The sequence below is a fragment of the Lucilia cuprina genome, chromosome 4 (genome assembly GCF_022045245.1).
Source record: "Lucilia cuprina isolate Lc7/37 chromosome 4, ASM2204524v1, whole genome shotgun sequence".
NCBI classification, from domain to species: domain Eukaryota; kingdom Metazoa; phylum Arthropoda; class Insecta; order Diptera; family Calliphoridae; genus Lucilia; species Lucilia cuprina.
In genome coordinates, this window is record NC_060952.1 from 91,452,896 (window position 1) to 91,468,045 (window position 15,150).

At 28.0% G+C, this 15,150-nt stretch overlaps 1 protein-coding gene across 6 annotated transcripts in view; it reads right to left on the bottom strand.

Moving 5' to 3' along the window:
• Window positions 1-15,150, bottom strand: part of LOC111684666 (extended synaptotagmin-2-B) — an 87,562-nt gene that overhangs the window by 5,053 nt on the left and 67,359 nt on the right. Inside the window, exons 1-7 of one of the 6 annotated variants that reach the window (XM_023446879.2) lie at window positions 13,765-13,888; window positions 10,413-10,515; window positions 5,143-5,593; window positions 5,043-5,084; window positions 4,144-4,695; window positions 3,913-4,083; window positions 3,078-3,175 (exon numbers count right to left, since the gene is read on the bottom strand). In XM_023446879.2, the coding sequence (XP_023302647.2) occupies window positions 3,078-3,175; window positions 3,913-4,083; window positions 4,144-4,695; window positions 5,043-5,084; window positions 5,143-5,593; window positions 10,413-10,417 (1,319 nt within the window). In that variant the 5' untranslated portion in view covers window positions 10,418-10,515; window positions 13,765-13,888. Of the gene's footprint in view, window positions 1-543; window positions 630-3,077; window positions 3,176-3,447; window positions 3,534-3,912; window positions 4,084-4,143; window positions 4,696-5,042; window positions 5,085-5,142; window positions 5,594-10,412; window positions 10,516-13,764; window positions 13,889-15,150 lie in introns of those variants that run through there. The other 5 variants (XM_046950759.1, XM_023446882.2, XM_023446880.2 and 2 more) reach the window with 5 other exon arrangements.

Below are 15,150 nucleotides of genomic sequence, written 5' to 3' on the forward strand. Positions count from 1 at the left end.
TAGATTTTTTTAAAAGAATCGTAATGTTCATGACCATTGAGTCACTCTGTTCCCGGGTGCTGCAAACTCTGTTGTATATTGCATTTTGGAGTCCTAAACAAAGTGTCCTATATAGTCGGCCTATATCTAAGTAGAGGGATTGAAGATTCTGGGAACTATCGCGATATTAAGTCTTTATGATACATAAGATCCAGATATATCATTACAAATCTTCTGGACATCTTAAAATCTCCTAAATTTCTTAATTTAGTAGTCTTTCAACTTCGATTGGGTGATTTAAACAAGAATATTCTTTCAATTATAAAAATTTATGATCAATGCTTTAACAAAAGACAGTATTAATCGATAGACAAAAAAATAATAAGACAAAACGTGATTTCTTTTGAATAAATTAAATACTAAGTAAAACTATGCTAAAAAGATTCATAAATAAAAAAACATTCCATATTAAAACTACATAAACTTAGAAATTAAAATCTTAAAGACAAAATGTAAAACTATTTAAAATTTTCTAAAAAAACAAATTTCAATAAAAACTCCCACCTTCCTAAAGATTCATCATCACCAGTGCGATCCCAGTCATATAAACGAAAACTGATGACAGTAAGTTGAGTAACTTCCACCACAGCCTTTATTTTTTACAAGGTGAGTTTTATATTTCAATATTTAAAATAATTGAACATAGAGCGCATTGAAAAAGACAATAACATTTAAACGTAGAAATAATTTTTGACATAAATTTCAATTTGTCAATTATATAGAAGTGTTTTTTTATTTTATTTTCAGATATATTAAGAGTGCAAAATTTGAAAACCAATTTATGGAATATTTCACAGACATATATGACATTTAACAAAGAGTGCTGTTTAATGGAATTGCAAAACAGAGAGAAAGAGAGAGATATATTTTATTAAACATGCTAGGCAGTGAGCAGGACAACAAGTCAAAGATAGACACCATAGCAACAGAGAGAGTGAGAAAGACAAGGAGGATTTGCATATAAAACTATAAACTACTACTTACTTAGTTAGGTTAAGAAAAGAGTTAGAAATATATTTAGGTGACAGCAGACATGGAAAATTCTATTCTATGATAAGTAGTCCACATATGTGTAGTCTTTAGTCTAGCCTAGTCTATAATCTAGGTTATAGTCTAGGCTATAGTCTAGTCTATAGTCTAGTCTATAGTCTAGTCTATAGTCTAGTCCATAGTCTAGTCTATAGTCTAGTCTATAGTCTAGTCTATAGTCTAGTCTATAGTCTAGTCTATAGTCTAGTCTATAGTCTAGTCTATAGTCTAGTCTATAGTCTAGTCTATAGTCTAGTCTATAGTCTAGTCTATAGTCTAGTCTATAGTCTAGTCTATAGTCTAGTCTATAGTCTAGTCTATAGTCTAGTCTATAGTCTAGTCTATAGTCTAGTCTATAGTCTAGTCTATAGTCTAGTCTATAGTCTAGTCTATAGTCTAGTCTATAGTCTAGTCTATAGTCTAGTCTATAGTCTAGTCTATAGTCTAGTCTATAGTCTAGTCTATAGTCTAGTCTATAGTCTAGTCTATAGTCTAGTCTATAGTCTAGTCTATAGTCTAGTCTATAGTCTAGTCTATAGTCTAGTCTATAGTCTAGTCTATAGTCTAGTCTATAGTCTAGTCTATAGTCTAGTCTATAGTCTAGTCTATAGTCTAGTCTATAGTCTAGTCTATAGTCTAGTCTATAGTCTAGTCTATAGTCTAGTCTATAGTCTAGTCTATAGTCTAGTCTATAGTCTAGTCTATAGTCTAGTCTATAGTCTAGTCTATAGTCTAGTCTATAGTCTAGTCTATAGTCTAGTCTATAGTCTAGTCTATAGTCTAGTCTATAGTCTAGTCTATAGTCTAGTCTATAGTCTAGTCTATAGTCTAGTCTATAGTCTAGTCTATAGTCTAGTCTATAGTCTAGTCTATAGTCTAGTCTATAGTCTAGTCTATAGTCTAGTCTATAGTCTAGTCTATAGTCTAGTCTATAGTCTAGTCTATAATCTAGTCTATAGTCTAGTCTATAGTCTAGTCTATAGTCTAGTCTATAGTCTAGTCTATAGTCTAGTCTATAGTCTAGTCTATAGTCTAGTCTATAGTCTAGTCTATAGTCTAGTCTATAGTCTAGTCTATAGTCTAGTCTATAGTCTAGTCTATAGTCTAGTCTATAGTCTAGTCTATAGTCTAGTCTATAGTCTAGTCTATAGTCTAGTCTATAGTCTAGTCTATAGTCTAGTCTATAGTCTAGTCTATAGTCTAGTCTATAGTCTAGTCTATAGTCTAGTCTATAGTCTAGTCTATAGTCTAGTCTATAGTCTAGTCTATAGTCTAGTCTATAGTCTGGTCTATAGTCTAGTCTATAGTCTAGTCTATAGTCTAGTCTATAGTCTAGTATATAGTCTAGTCTATAGTCTAGTCTATAGTCTAGTCTATAGTCTAGTCTAGTCTATAGTCTGGTCTATAGTCTAGTCTATAGTCTAGTATATAGTCTAGTCTATAGTTTAGTCTATAGTCTAGTCTATAGTCTAGTCTATAGTCTATTCTATAGTATATTCTATAGTCTAGTCTATAGACTAGTATATAGTCCAGTCTTTAGTCCAGTCTATAGTCTAGTCTATAGTCCAGATTATACTCTAGTCTATAGTCTAGTCTATTGTTTAGTCTATAGTCTAGTCTATACTCTAGTCTATAGTATAGTCTATAGTCTAGTCTATAGTCTCCTCTATAGTCTATTCTATAGTCTATTCTATAGTATATAGTATATAGTATATTCTATAGTCTAGTCTATAGACTAGTCTAAAGTCCAGTCTATAGTCTAGTCTAAAGCGATGTTTCTGTTAAAAGTTAGTACTATTTTAAAGTTTAACTTTTCCATGCCTGGATGACAGTGAGGTCTAGAAGACAGTTTGTGTTAATTAAAGTTTTCTATAAACTAAGACATGCAATTTAAAAGGGTTTTAAATAGTTGATTTTTAGATTGAGATTAAGATTCAGTTTGAGTTAGAAACAATATTAGTCATGCTTGGTTTTTTGGTATTAGTTTTTCAATTCATGTCATACACCACCTGCCCAATGGATCATCATTTTGTATACCATAATCCGATAAATCTGAATCCCATAAATGAAATACCACCTCTTGACCTATGGGTGAGTTAACAATGGCCTAGAGAAATTTTCAAAATTTAATTTAGTTACCACATAGCTTCATTCTAACATTCAAGTAATCAAATCAAATTAGTAGGCAGCAGGCAATTGTTGTTGTTAGTTACAAAATTTTTCCAAACTCCCAAAAATTATATTAAAGAAAGAAGAATTTTAGTTTTGCTATTAAACTAAATACTGAGACATTTCTTGACTAAATTCCCTAATAATATTTTAAAACTTTTTAATGTTGAATGTGTGTGTGTGTTTGTTTTTGACTGTTTATAAACTTACCTGCCCAAAGGTTCATCTTTTTTTGAATCATCAGCATCGAATAGACTAAATTCAACAGTTTGACCCATTTCAACAAATATTTTTGCCTTTAGATTTCAAAATTTTGTTTCATTTCAATGATCAAGTGGTAATCACATTAAATATGTTTAAGGGAGAGTATAGATTTTGTTTGAATTTTTTGTTTTGAGTTTTAAAAATAGTGAAAAAATGTTGAAAAATTAAAAAAATGAAATTTGAAACGAAAAAAACATATACATAAGAAAAAACTTTTCATTAAAAAAATCAAAATCATGCAAAGATATTTCAGAATTTAAACAATTTCCAAAAAGAACTGTGCTTAGCTTTTGTAACAGAAAAGAACAAACAGAATTTAGAAAATTATATAAAAAATATTTCAAAATCCAATTTGGAAACCAACATAAATTGAAATATTTCTATTTTTCCAAATACAACAACACTACATACCTCACACCAATAATCCCATTTGGGATTAACATTGTTGTCAATAATTTGGGTTTTGAATTCTTGGGAACCCACATTGATAATGGCATAAGGATCAGATTTACCCTTGCCCAACATGCCTATATCCTTTTTCATTAAATCCTTGGCCTCCACCACATGTATACGCAAAATGCCCTGTTCAAAAAACAAAAAAAATATCAAACAATTATTCCTTACATATATTCCTATACTCACCTCTGGTTCTGGCATTTTTAAAGCCACCGCTGGCACCTCATCACTCAGTGTTATGGGCAGCTTATTGGGCAATACCATTATATTTCCTATTTGCTCTACAATAATTCTACGCAGTAAATCACTCAAACCTGGCATATCCATAAAATCAATAACACCCACCAAATTGAAATCAATATTGGGATTATTCAAAAAGAATATCTGCAAACCGCCGACCAAAGGCATACTGCGTATCAAAGGTTTCATTACAACTCTTACCCAACCGTGTATTTGGAAATCTTTAATGCCACCCTTCATACTACCCAAATAGAAATTAATATCACAGTCACTGGCATAAAAGAGATCTAAATCCATGATAATTTCATTACGTCCGACATTTTTGTCGTAGACCTTAACACCGCCGATGCGTGGTGGTATGGTACCCAAAATGATGCGATCAAAACGGAAGCCGTTCATTTTATATTGTGACAAAGATTCGGCAACAGCCGGTTCAATTGTTTCCTTGACTAGAGTGCGAGCGAAATGGTTGGCATTGGGCCACAGTTGTTTGAGGATCTGAAAGATTTAAATTAAAAATTCAAATTATTTAAAAACTAGACCTGATTTAGAATTGAACTAGAACTAAACTAGAACTGAACTAGAACTGAACTAGAACAGAACTAGAACTGAACTAGAACTGAACTAGAACTGAACTAGAACTGAACTAGAACTGAACTAGAACTGAACTAGAACTGAACTAGAACTGAACTAGAACTGAACTAGAACTGAACTAGAACTGAACTAGAACTGAACTAGAACTGAACTAGAACTGAACTAGAACTGAACTAGAACTGAACTAGAACTAAACTAGAACAGAACTGAACTTAAACTGAAATACAACTGAATAATTACTGAATATTTACCTTGTTAACCCATTCACATCGTTCAACATCGGGAAAGTAAACCTATAAAGAGATATATTAATTTAATTAAGAATTTGCAATATTATAAACGTTAACTTACCCATGCTGGCAATTCATCAATTCTTGCCAATATCACCTCCTTTTCCGAGGCCATAGCCGAAGCCTTAGCAATATTGCGCTTATGTTCTGTGGTCTTACGGAAACGATCACGAGCTACTGACAATATAACGGGAGCAATAAGCCATGCCACCGACCAACCCATATAACCGACAGCATAAATTGAACCAACTATGGCGACCTTCTTAGCGACCGTATAAAGTACAGCAAATATACTGTCTTCAGCAGTTGAAGGTTTTGCTGGCGCATCAGCGTCCAATTCTTTGCTTACAGCTGCCATATCATTCGATTTGTTTGCCACAGCTGTTACGTTTTTCTCTTCTTCAGCGTAAAAATCTTCGGGATCTGGTGGCACTTCACTTAGTTCGGCCAAAGGGGTTTGTGCAGTTAAAAGCGGTTCGTTTTCCGCCGGTTGGGGAGATTCTTCAAAGTCACTGTAATTAAATACAAAAGAATTTTTTTGTTGATAAGAATGTTTGGTATATAAGTAATTAGTTTAATAATTGTTTATAAATAAAATTAGTGCTTTTTTTTCTATATGATTCGTTTTAATTGTTTGTTTTCAAAGCCACGCTAAAAAATTTATTATTATTATTGTGCTCTCCAAAGCCACCACAAATATGATTCATTTTTTATTAGCAAATTGACTGTTATTTTTCTAGTATTATTGTTTTTATTGTTGTTTTCTTAAGAAATTTCAAACAAATATAAATATTTAATGCTAATGAGTAGAGAAGGGAGATCTTAGTATTTGGGTCTGGTATATTGAAATGGAATATATATGTGTGTTTATATACATATATATAAACAAGTTGCAAAATATATACAGATGATAATCGATTTAATGTTATGCTTGTTTTAAACTCAATGTATTGTTTATATTTCAGATTCTATACAATAAAAGTGGAATATTTTAAGTTTTTTGTTATATAGAACAATTTGGGAAATTTTTTGTTAGTGAAGAAATTTTTACCTTAAAAGAAAAATCGAAATTAGAGAAAAATGTTCTTATAGCAAAAATATAAAAAATTTAATAAATATGTATGTAATAATATGAAAAATATTTACGATAAATTTTTAAACGTAAATTTTTTTACGATTTAAGAAAAATCAAAATTAAAGAAAATTATTCTAATAGAAATAATATAAAAACTTTTATAATAATATAGATAGAAATATGAAAAATATTTACGATAAATTTTGGAACGTAAAATTTTTACGATTTATGAAAAATCAAAATTAGAAAAAAATGTTCTCAAAGCAATTAAATAAAAACTTTTATAAATATGTAAGTGGTAATAAAACAATTATTTACGATAAGGTAAGAAACATAAAATTTTTACGATATAAGAAAAATCAAAATTAAAGTAAAAATAGCTAGTTTTAATATCATTAAAAAGTTAATAAATATTTAATATCTTTAGGATAAAATATTTACGATAAGTATACAATTTTAAATTTTATGTTAAAATTTTAATTTTTATTATGAAATAAGAAGAATTGTTACGATATAAGAAAAATCAAAATTGGAGAAAAAGGTTATTAAAGCAAAACTATAAAAGGTTTTATAAATATGTTAGTGGTGGTGTGTAAAATATTTACGATAAATTTTGAAAAAGAAAATTTTTACGATATAAGAAAAATCAACATTACAAAAAAATATTCTAATAACGAAAATATAAATAATTTTATAAATATATGAGCATTAATATAGGAAAAATTTACGATAAATTTGGAACAGAAAATTTTTACGATATAAGAAAAATCAAAATTAGAGAAAAAATTACTTATTCTAGATACATTAATAACTTTTTAAAGAAATTAAATCTAAATAGAAAAATATTTACGATAAATAAATTTTTTTTTAAGTTTAGCTTAAAATATTGTTTAAAAATATGAAAACAGTGAAATTTTTACGATATAAGAAAAATCGAAATTAGAAAAAAATGTTATAAAAGCAAAACTATAAAAGCATTTATAAATATGTTAATAATGGTCAGTAAAATATTTACGATAAATTTTGAAACAGAAAATTTTTACGATATAAGAAATATCGAAATTAGAAAAAAATATTCTTATAACAAAAATATAAAAACTTTTTATAGATATATGAGCATTAATATGAGAAAAATTTACGATAAATTTGGAAACAGAAAATTTTTACGATATAAGAAAAATCAAAATTAGAGAAAAAATTGCTAATTTTAGGTAAAATAATAACTTTTTAAACAAATGAAATCTGAATAGAAAAATATTTACGATAAATCAAAGAAATGATTTTGCTATTTAGCCAAAAGTGATATAAGAAATAAGTTTTAACTTTGAAAGTCTACTGAATTTTTGCAAATTTCTATAACAAAAAAATTTACGAAAACTTTTTCCTCAAAATTGTGTAAAATTTACGATTAATGGTATTCTTAAAGCGTTCTCTGTTTTTAACTAACATCTGAAGGATATAACATTCATTCGTTCTCCACTAACGATTTCTTTATTATTTTGTTTTTCTATAACCACAGCTGTTTTATTAATGCATTTTTTTCTTTACAAATTATTATTCATAATGTCCATAGAAAACCTATAAATAAAAAAATCGCGAACTTGATAGTAAAATTTAAAATGATGTCATTCATAGATGGGCACTTCTATATACGCAGCAAGATGTTGTTTGGAAAATAATAAAAGTACTTTTTTCTATAAAGTTTATTGACACAGATTTCTACTTTTTGTTTAATGGCTCAAGGTTAAACTACTGGTACAAATATTAAGGCAAATAAGAAATGTGGTGGTTTCAAAAAATAACAAGACTTCACTGCAGTGACTAAGAGTGAATCCCTTGATAATATTAATACGCAGAATGAAGTCCACAAGGACTTTTAAAATATTGTGAATAAAGTCCTTTACTTTATCTCAAATAAATGTAAATGTAAATTAAGACGTTTTTCATAAAATATTTTTTTTTGGAAAAACTCTGTAACGTAACTACTATATGGCTAAAAGAAAATAACATTTTCATTTATTAATGCCAATAACTACAAATAAAGTTAAGGGCTCTCATCACAAGATCCATAAAGTTAATGATAAAATATTAATTTATCAAAAATAATCAGCTGCAACCATTCCCATATACCTAGACTAGACTATAGACTAGACTATAGACTAGACTACAGACTAGACTATAGACTAGACTATAGACTAGACTACAGACTAGACTATAGACTAGACTATAGACTAGACTATAGACTAGACTATAGACTAGACTATAGACTAAACTATAGACTAGACTATAGACTAGACTATAGACTAGACTATAGACTAGACTATAGACTATAGACTAGACTATAGACTGGAATATAGACTAGACTATAGACTAGACTATAGACTAGACTATAGACTGGAATATAGACTAGACTATAGACTAGAGTCTAGTCTATAGTCTAGTCTATATTCCAGTCTATAGTCTAGTCTATAGTCTAGTCTATAGTCTAGTCTATAGTCTAGTCTATAGTCTAGTCTATAGTCTAGTCTATAGTCTAGTCTATAGTCTAGTCTATAGTCTAGTCTATAGTCTAGTCTATAGTCTAGTCTATAGTCTAGTTCTATAGTCTAGTCTATAGTCTAGTCTATAGTCTAGTCTATAGTCTAGTCTATAGTCTAGTCTATAGTCTAGTCTATAGTCTAGTCTATAGTCTAGTCTATAGTCTAGTCTATAGTCTAGTCTATAGTCTAGTCTATAGTCTAGTCTATAGTCTAGTCTATAGTCTAGTCTATAGTCTAGTCTATAGTCTAGTCTATAGTCTAGTCTATAGTCTAGTCTATAGTCTAGTCTATAGTCTAGTCTAGTCTATAGTCTAGTCTATAGTCTAGTCTATAGTCTAGTCTATAGTCTAGTCTATAGTCTAGTCTATAGTCTAGTCTATAGTCTAGTCTATAGTCTAGTCTATAGTCTAGTCTATAGTCTAGTCTATAGTCTAGTCTATAGTCTAGTCTATAGTCTAGTCTCTAGACTAGTCTAGTCTATAGTCTAGTATAGTCTATAGACTAGACTATAGACTAGACTATAGACTAGACTATAGACTTGACTATAGACCTGACTATGGACTATAGTAGACTTCACTTTAGACTATACTATATATTAGACTTTAGATTGGACTATATAATAGTCAAGACAAACGAAATGACAAACTTTTATATACCACTCTGTATAAATGTGTCATTATGTCAATTGAATGGAAAGAGATCTCTTGCAACTGAGAAATATAAAGTTATGGTAAAGTGAAATATTTCATGTGGGTGGTAAAGTTTAATTAGAAAGTTTATTATTTTTTCACTGTTATTTATACAAAAAAGTCATTAGATAAACAATAATGAATGTTTTGATAATGTTAATAATAAAGGTAAATATGTTATATATAAAGATGATAATGATATTGGTGTCATAAAGTAAAATGTATCTATATAGGGGTCTTGAAATTTACCATGAATATGAGTCAATTAACTAACACTATTATTAATGTGCAAAATGATTTAAAGTAATTTTTTGGAAAAATTATATTTGTCCTGTTATTTTGAGTTTTGGTTTTTGCTATTATGTAAGTATTTTTATGGATTTGTATGTAAAAGTAATATTTTCTTTGATTTAGATACATTTTCATAAATATTGCTACCGGCATTTTTTTTGGCATAGATTCATGTTCTTACCTTCAACCAGAGTGTTTGTTTTTGTTTTGTTAAAAGCTTTTTTAGAATTTAAGAGAATAAAAACCACCTGTTGCAAGTGACATGAAATCCCATAGGTGGTAGTTTTAAGAAAAACAATATTGAGTAAAAAAAAATTTCAAAAAAGAAAAAAAAAAACAATATTTACACGCAATACGAGAGGGCAGAGGTGGTGGGGGGGGGGGGGTTCTAGGTGATGTTTGTTATATTTAGCTTAATTAAACATTAAAGACTATAAGAAAAGCTAATTATGACACAAAAACAATGGCTACTTTTACTAATGGACAAAACAATCACATTGTATTGACAATTTTCCTTTCTATATAGTTGCCACTGTTTTGTGGTTAATGTTTTTGTAGAAAATGTTTTAATGAACTTAAACCTGAAAGTGTTACGAAAAAATGTACATGTTAATGATGATTAAAATTATCTTTGCTTTTTATGTATTCATTAATACAGAATGAAGGACATAATGCACTAAATTATAAATTTAAAATAGTATTTAATAAATTATAATTAAACTGAAAAAAATCTCACCTCATTTTGTAAATTTAAAATGACAAAAACATGCAGGAAGGAAAACGAGATGTAGATTTGTTAAAGTGTAACAAAAAAATGCTCAATTAATAATGCTCGTTGTCTAAAAGGAGGGGGTGAAAATTAAAAGAAAAATACAAAATTAATAATATATAAAATAATATTTTAAATTAATATTAAAGTGTTTAAAATAACTCTTTATTAAAAATATATTTTATGATTCAAGAAAAAAACGACTAAATTTTATTTTGGATTAGGTAATTAAACTTCCTTTGTAGTTTTAATAAAATCTACAATATTTGTGGTTTTATTTTAAAAAAATCTACTTATTTGTGACCTTAAAACATTCTTTAATTATAGCAATGTGGTTTATTTAATACTAAGAAATTATAAAAAAAAAATCACATAATCTAAAATTATTGTAGAAATTACATCAATATAATGCGTAATATAAATACGTATAGTCGAGTCTACAGATTAGACCATAGGCTATAATATAGTCAAGGCTATAAACTAAAGTATTAGGTAGATATCAGATTACTCTATAGTTAAGATTGTACATCCCACAATAGATAGATATAGACGATATTGTAGGGTATAGTGAAGATTATAGATCAGAATATAGACCAGACAGTATTATAGACTATCTACCAGAGTATAGGCCAGACATTAGATCAGACTATGGAACAAACTATTAAAGAGATTACAGAATTTATAATTCATGGATGATATAATAGAACAGACTATATACCACAATGTAGATCCGATTGTAAATCAGACTACAGAAAATATTATAAACAATGGAATATAGATATAACAGACTATAGACCAGACCTTAGATCAGTTTATAGAACAGACTACAGACCAATCTATAAACTATAGAACAAACTCCAGCCCAGACTATATATCGGAATATAAATCAGGCTAGTTAAAGAACAAACATTAGACCATACTATAGATCAAATTGTATACCATGGAATATAGATATAACAGACTATAGACCAGACTGTAGACCAGACCTTAGATCAGTCTATAAAACATTCTATAGACCAATCTATAAACTATAGAACAGACTCCAGCCCAGACTATAGATCAGACTAGTTAAAAACAGACATTAGACAATACTATAGATCAAACTGTATACCATATATAGATCAGACTATAGATTAAACTTTAAACAATGGAAGATATTATAGAACTGGCTAAAAACGAGACTATAGAACAGACTCCCTCCCAGACTAAATATCAGACTATAAATCAGACTAGTTAAAGAACAGACTATAGATCAAACTATATACCATTATATTGATCAGACAATAAACTAGATTTTAGTTGATATTACAGACTAGTAGACTATATATATTATAACTATAGACCAGATTATAATTAAGTATACAGATTAGATTTTAGTCCGGACTATAGAGTTGACTAAAACTCAGAGCAATGACCGGTTTATAGATTAGACTATAAATCAAATATAGTTGAGACAATATAACATACTATTATAGAGACTATGGACCAGGCTATAGATTTGAGTTGTGATTATAGATTAGAATATAGTATAGATGAAATATTTATAGCGGAGACTGTAGACTAGATTCTAGAAGGTATTATAAGTCAATATTCTTTTCGAGACTATAAACTAGAATAAAATCTAGACCACATTATAGACACTAATCGAGTTTATATGCCAGACTAAAGTTTGGACTATAGTTGAGACTATAGGACAGTCTATAGACCATGAAATATATATTATAATATAGACTGTAGACTATAGCGTATTCTATAGACCAGATTTTAGTTAAGACTACAGACTGAATTATTAAAAAAAAGACTGCGAACCGTAATCAAGATTATAGACGTGATTATTGTCGAGTTTAAAGACACTATTCTAGTCCAGACTACAGCTTTTAGTTAAACTTTTTACAGTCGAGACTATAGACTAAACAATAGTCGGTACTAAAGGCAATAGTATCGACTATATAGTTGTAAATAGTCTCGACTATAGCCTTATATATGGAATTTAGTCACGATTATAGACTTCACAATTGCTAAGACTATAGTTGAGAGTAAGCTCGACTATACAAGACTAGAATATAGTCGGTACTATTGACCAGACACTAATCGAAACTATGGACCAAGTTATAATGGAGACTAGACTTTTGTAGAGATTATAGACTAGATAATTGTCATGACTATTATCAAGATTATATACTAGATTATAGTTGAGACTTTAGACAATATTAGACTAGAATATACCCGGTACTATTGACTAGACACTAGTCGCGGCTATAGACCAAATTAAAGCAGAGACTGTAAACTATAATATATTCGAGTCTTGACCAGACTGCTGTCGGGACTATAAACGAGACTTCAGACTAGATTATAGTCTTGACTATAGTTTAGTCTATAATCTCGACCATAGACTATAGATCAGCTTCTTGTCGAGATTATTACCCCATTCTTTTAAACATACTAAATTTTACATTATAGACCTAAAGATTCTAATCCTTTTTATAGGTAAGACTTTAATTTATAGTCTATAAATAGTCATCAGACTCAAGATCTTAAATGAGACTATTAGACTATAGTAGTGACTTCAGTCATTATAGATAATCAGATTATACTAAAGACTTAGATCGGGTTATAGTAATTATACCATCTGGAGTCTGATTAGAATATACTGAAGATTATGGATCGGCTTATAGTGCTGATATCTTTCGGGGTCCACATGTGGTATGCAATGTCTTGATGTTTTTAATAAAATTAGAAAAAAAACAACTAATTTTAAATAGTTCGGTAAACATAACATCTAGCTATCAATCATTAATTAAGAAAAATGTTTAAAATTTAAAAAAAACTTTCCACTATATTGACACTCACTGTACAAACAATAAAAAGATTGTACTTTATTTTAAACAATATTTTTGAAAAAAACACAGAAATTTAAAATAAACATATTGCTAAAGAATATTTTCTGAAAAAAAAAAAAAAACACACACACACATTAGTAGCTATTATACATATGTATGTATATGTATATGAACACTCAGCTATTTATGATTATTGCTGCTTTTTTTTTTAAAAAACACCATCATTTAAGAAAAAAATTCTTAATAAATTAATTTTGAATTTTTTTTTCAAAATTTCATATTTATTATAATTATATGTTAATTTTATTATTTTTTATATATTATTTTCATTTTATAATTCTATTAGAAATTTTAACACGTTTTATTAATTATTTTTTTTATTTTTATTAAATTGAGTCACTTTTTTTTTAAATGCTGAGCTGGAAATTCTTTACAGAAAAAACCGGATTGTTAAAGCTTATAAAAAAAGCAATTTTTACCTTAAACTGCGTTAATTTATTTTTACAACAACAAATAGTAAACAATTTAATTTATTTTTTTATTTTATTTTAAAATTATTTTACACTTGCCACAACCGCTTTAAGCAATGTTTAAAATTCAACTAAAATAAAAAACAAGTTGTATTTCAAAGATTCTTTTTTCGAAATCCAACAAACAACAAGATGTTTCTTCTCATCTCTCTTAGAATTCAAGAAAAAAAAACAAACTCAATTATTTTGCTTCTAGCAGTTATGGGGAGTAAAATTAAGCTTTTTGGTTTGAGAAAAAGCTTTTTAGGTGCTTCTCATTTCTCTTTTAAAAATTAGTGTTTGTATTTTATGTTTAGATTTTTTTGTTTATAATTAAGATGCAAAAACGGGCTTGTTGTTGTATTTTTATGTTTGTTGTGTTTTAACATACAAGACTTGTTTTTATTATTCTTTAGTATTTCTTAATTCCTTTTTTCTTTAGATTTCTTTTTGAACATCATTTGTTTTGTGTTTTTTTTTTGTTTCAAGTGTCAATTGCTTTCAATTATCCCACCGATTTAGGCAATACACAGATTGTAGTTGTTGTTGTGTTTACGACAACCTAATCAGCAAAAATACAATGTAATAAAAGCCACAGCAATAAAACCTACTAAAGTGAAAGGTTAAAATCTAATTAAAAAAGAAATTAATATGTTGAAGGACACTTGCCACAAGCTGGCGAGTAAAGTCTTTAAGGGAGAAGGAAAATCGCTTTAGCAACACTAAAAGTCTTGAAAATAAGACAAATAATTTATAAATTTTTGTAAAACTTCTCAAAATGGATATAAGGATTTAAGTTTTACCTGAAGTAAATTTTGTGTAAATAATGTAAAAATTTGAATAAAAAAGTTTTTTACTTAAAAGTTTTGAAAAGAAATTAAAAAAATACATTGTTTATATTATGTAAAATATGTAAACAGTTATTTAAACTGTTGTTTTACATAATTTCTATGAAAAAATTGCTAAATACAAAGAAATATTAAAAATTTAAAGTAATTTACACAAATTACCTTATGTAAAAAAGTTATTAAATACTAATATGGAGAAATACTTTTTCTTGCACATAGATAATGTTAAATACAAAAAATATATAAGGAAAGTGTAAAAATAATTAAAATTACATTGTTTACCTCAGGTAAAGAATGAAATTATTATTTGTCATGAACACTGGAACAGGTAAAAAGTAATATGTATAAACAATGTAAACAATAATCTAAATAGCCAGTAAAATAGTTGTTTACTTCTATATATTTATCTATCTATCTATCTACCTATCTATCTATCTATCTATCTATCTATCTATCTATCTATCTATCTATCTATCTATCTATCTATCTATCTATCTATCTATCTATC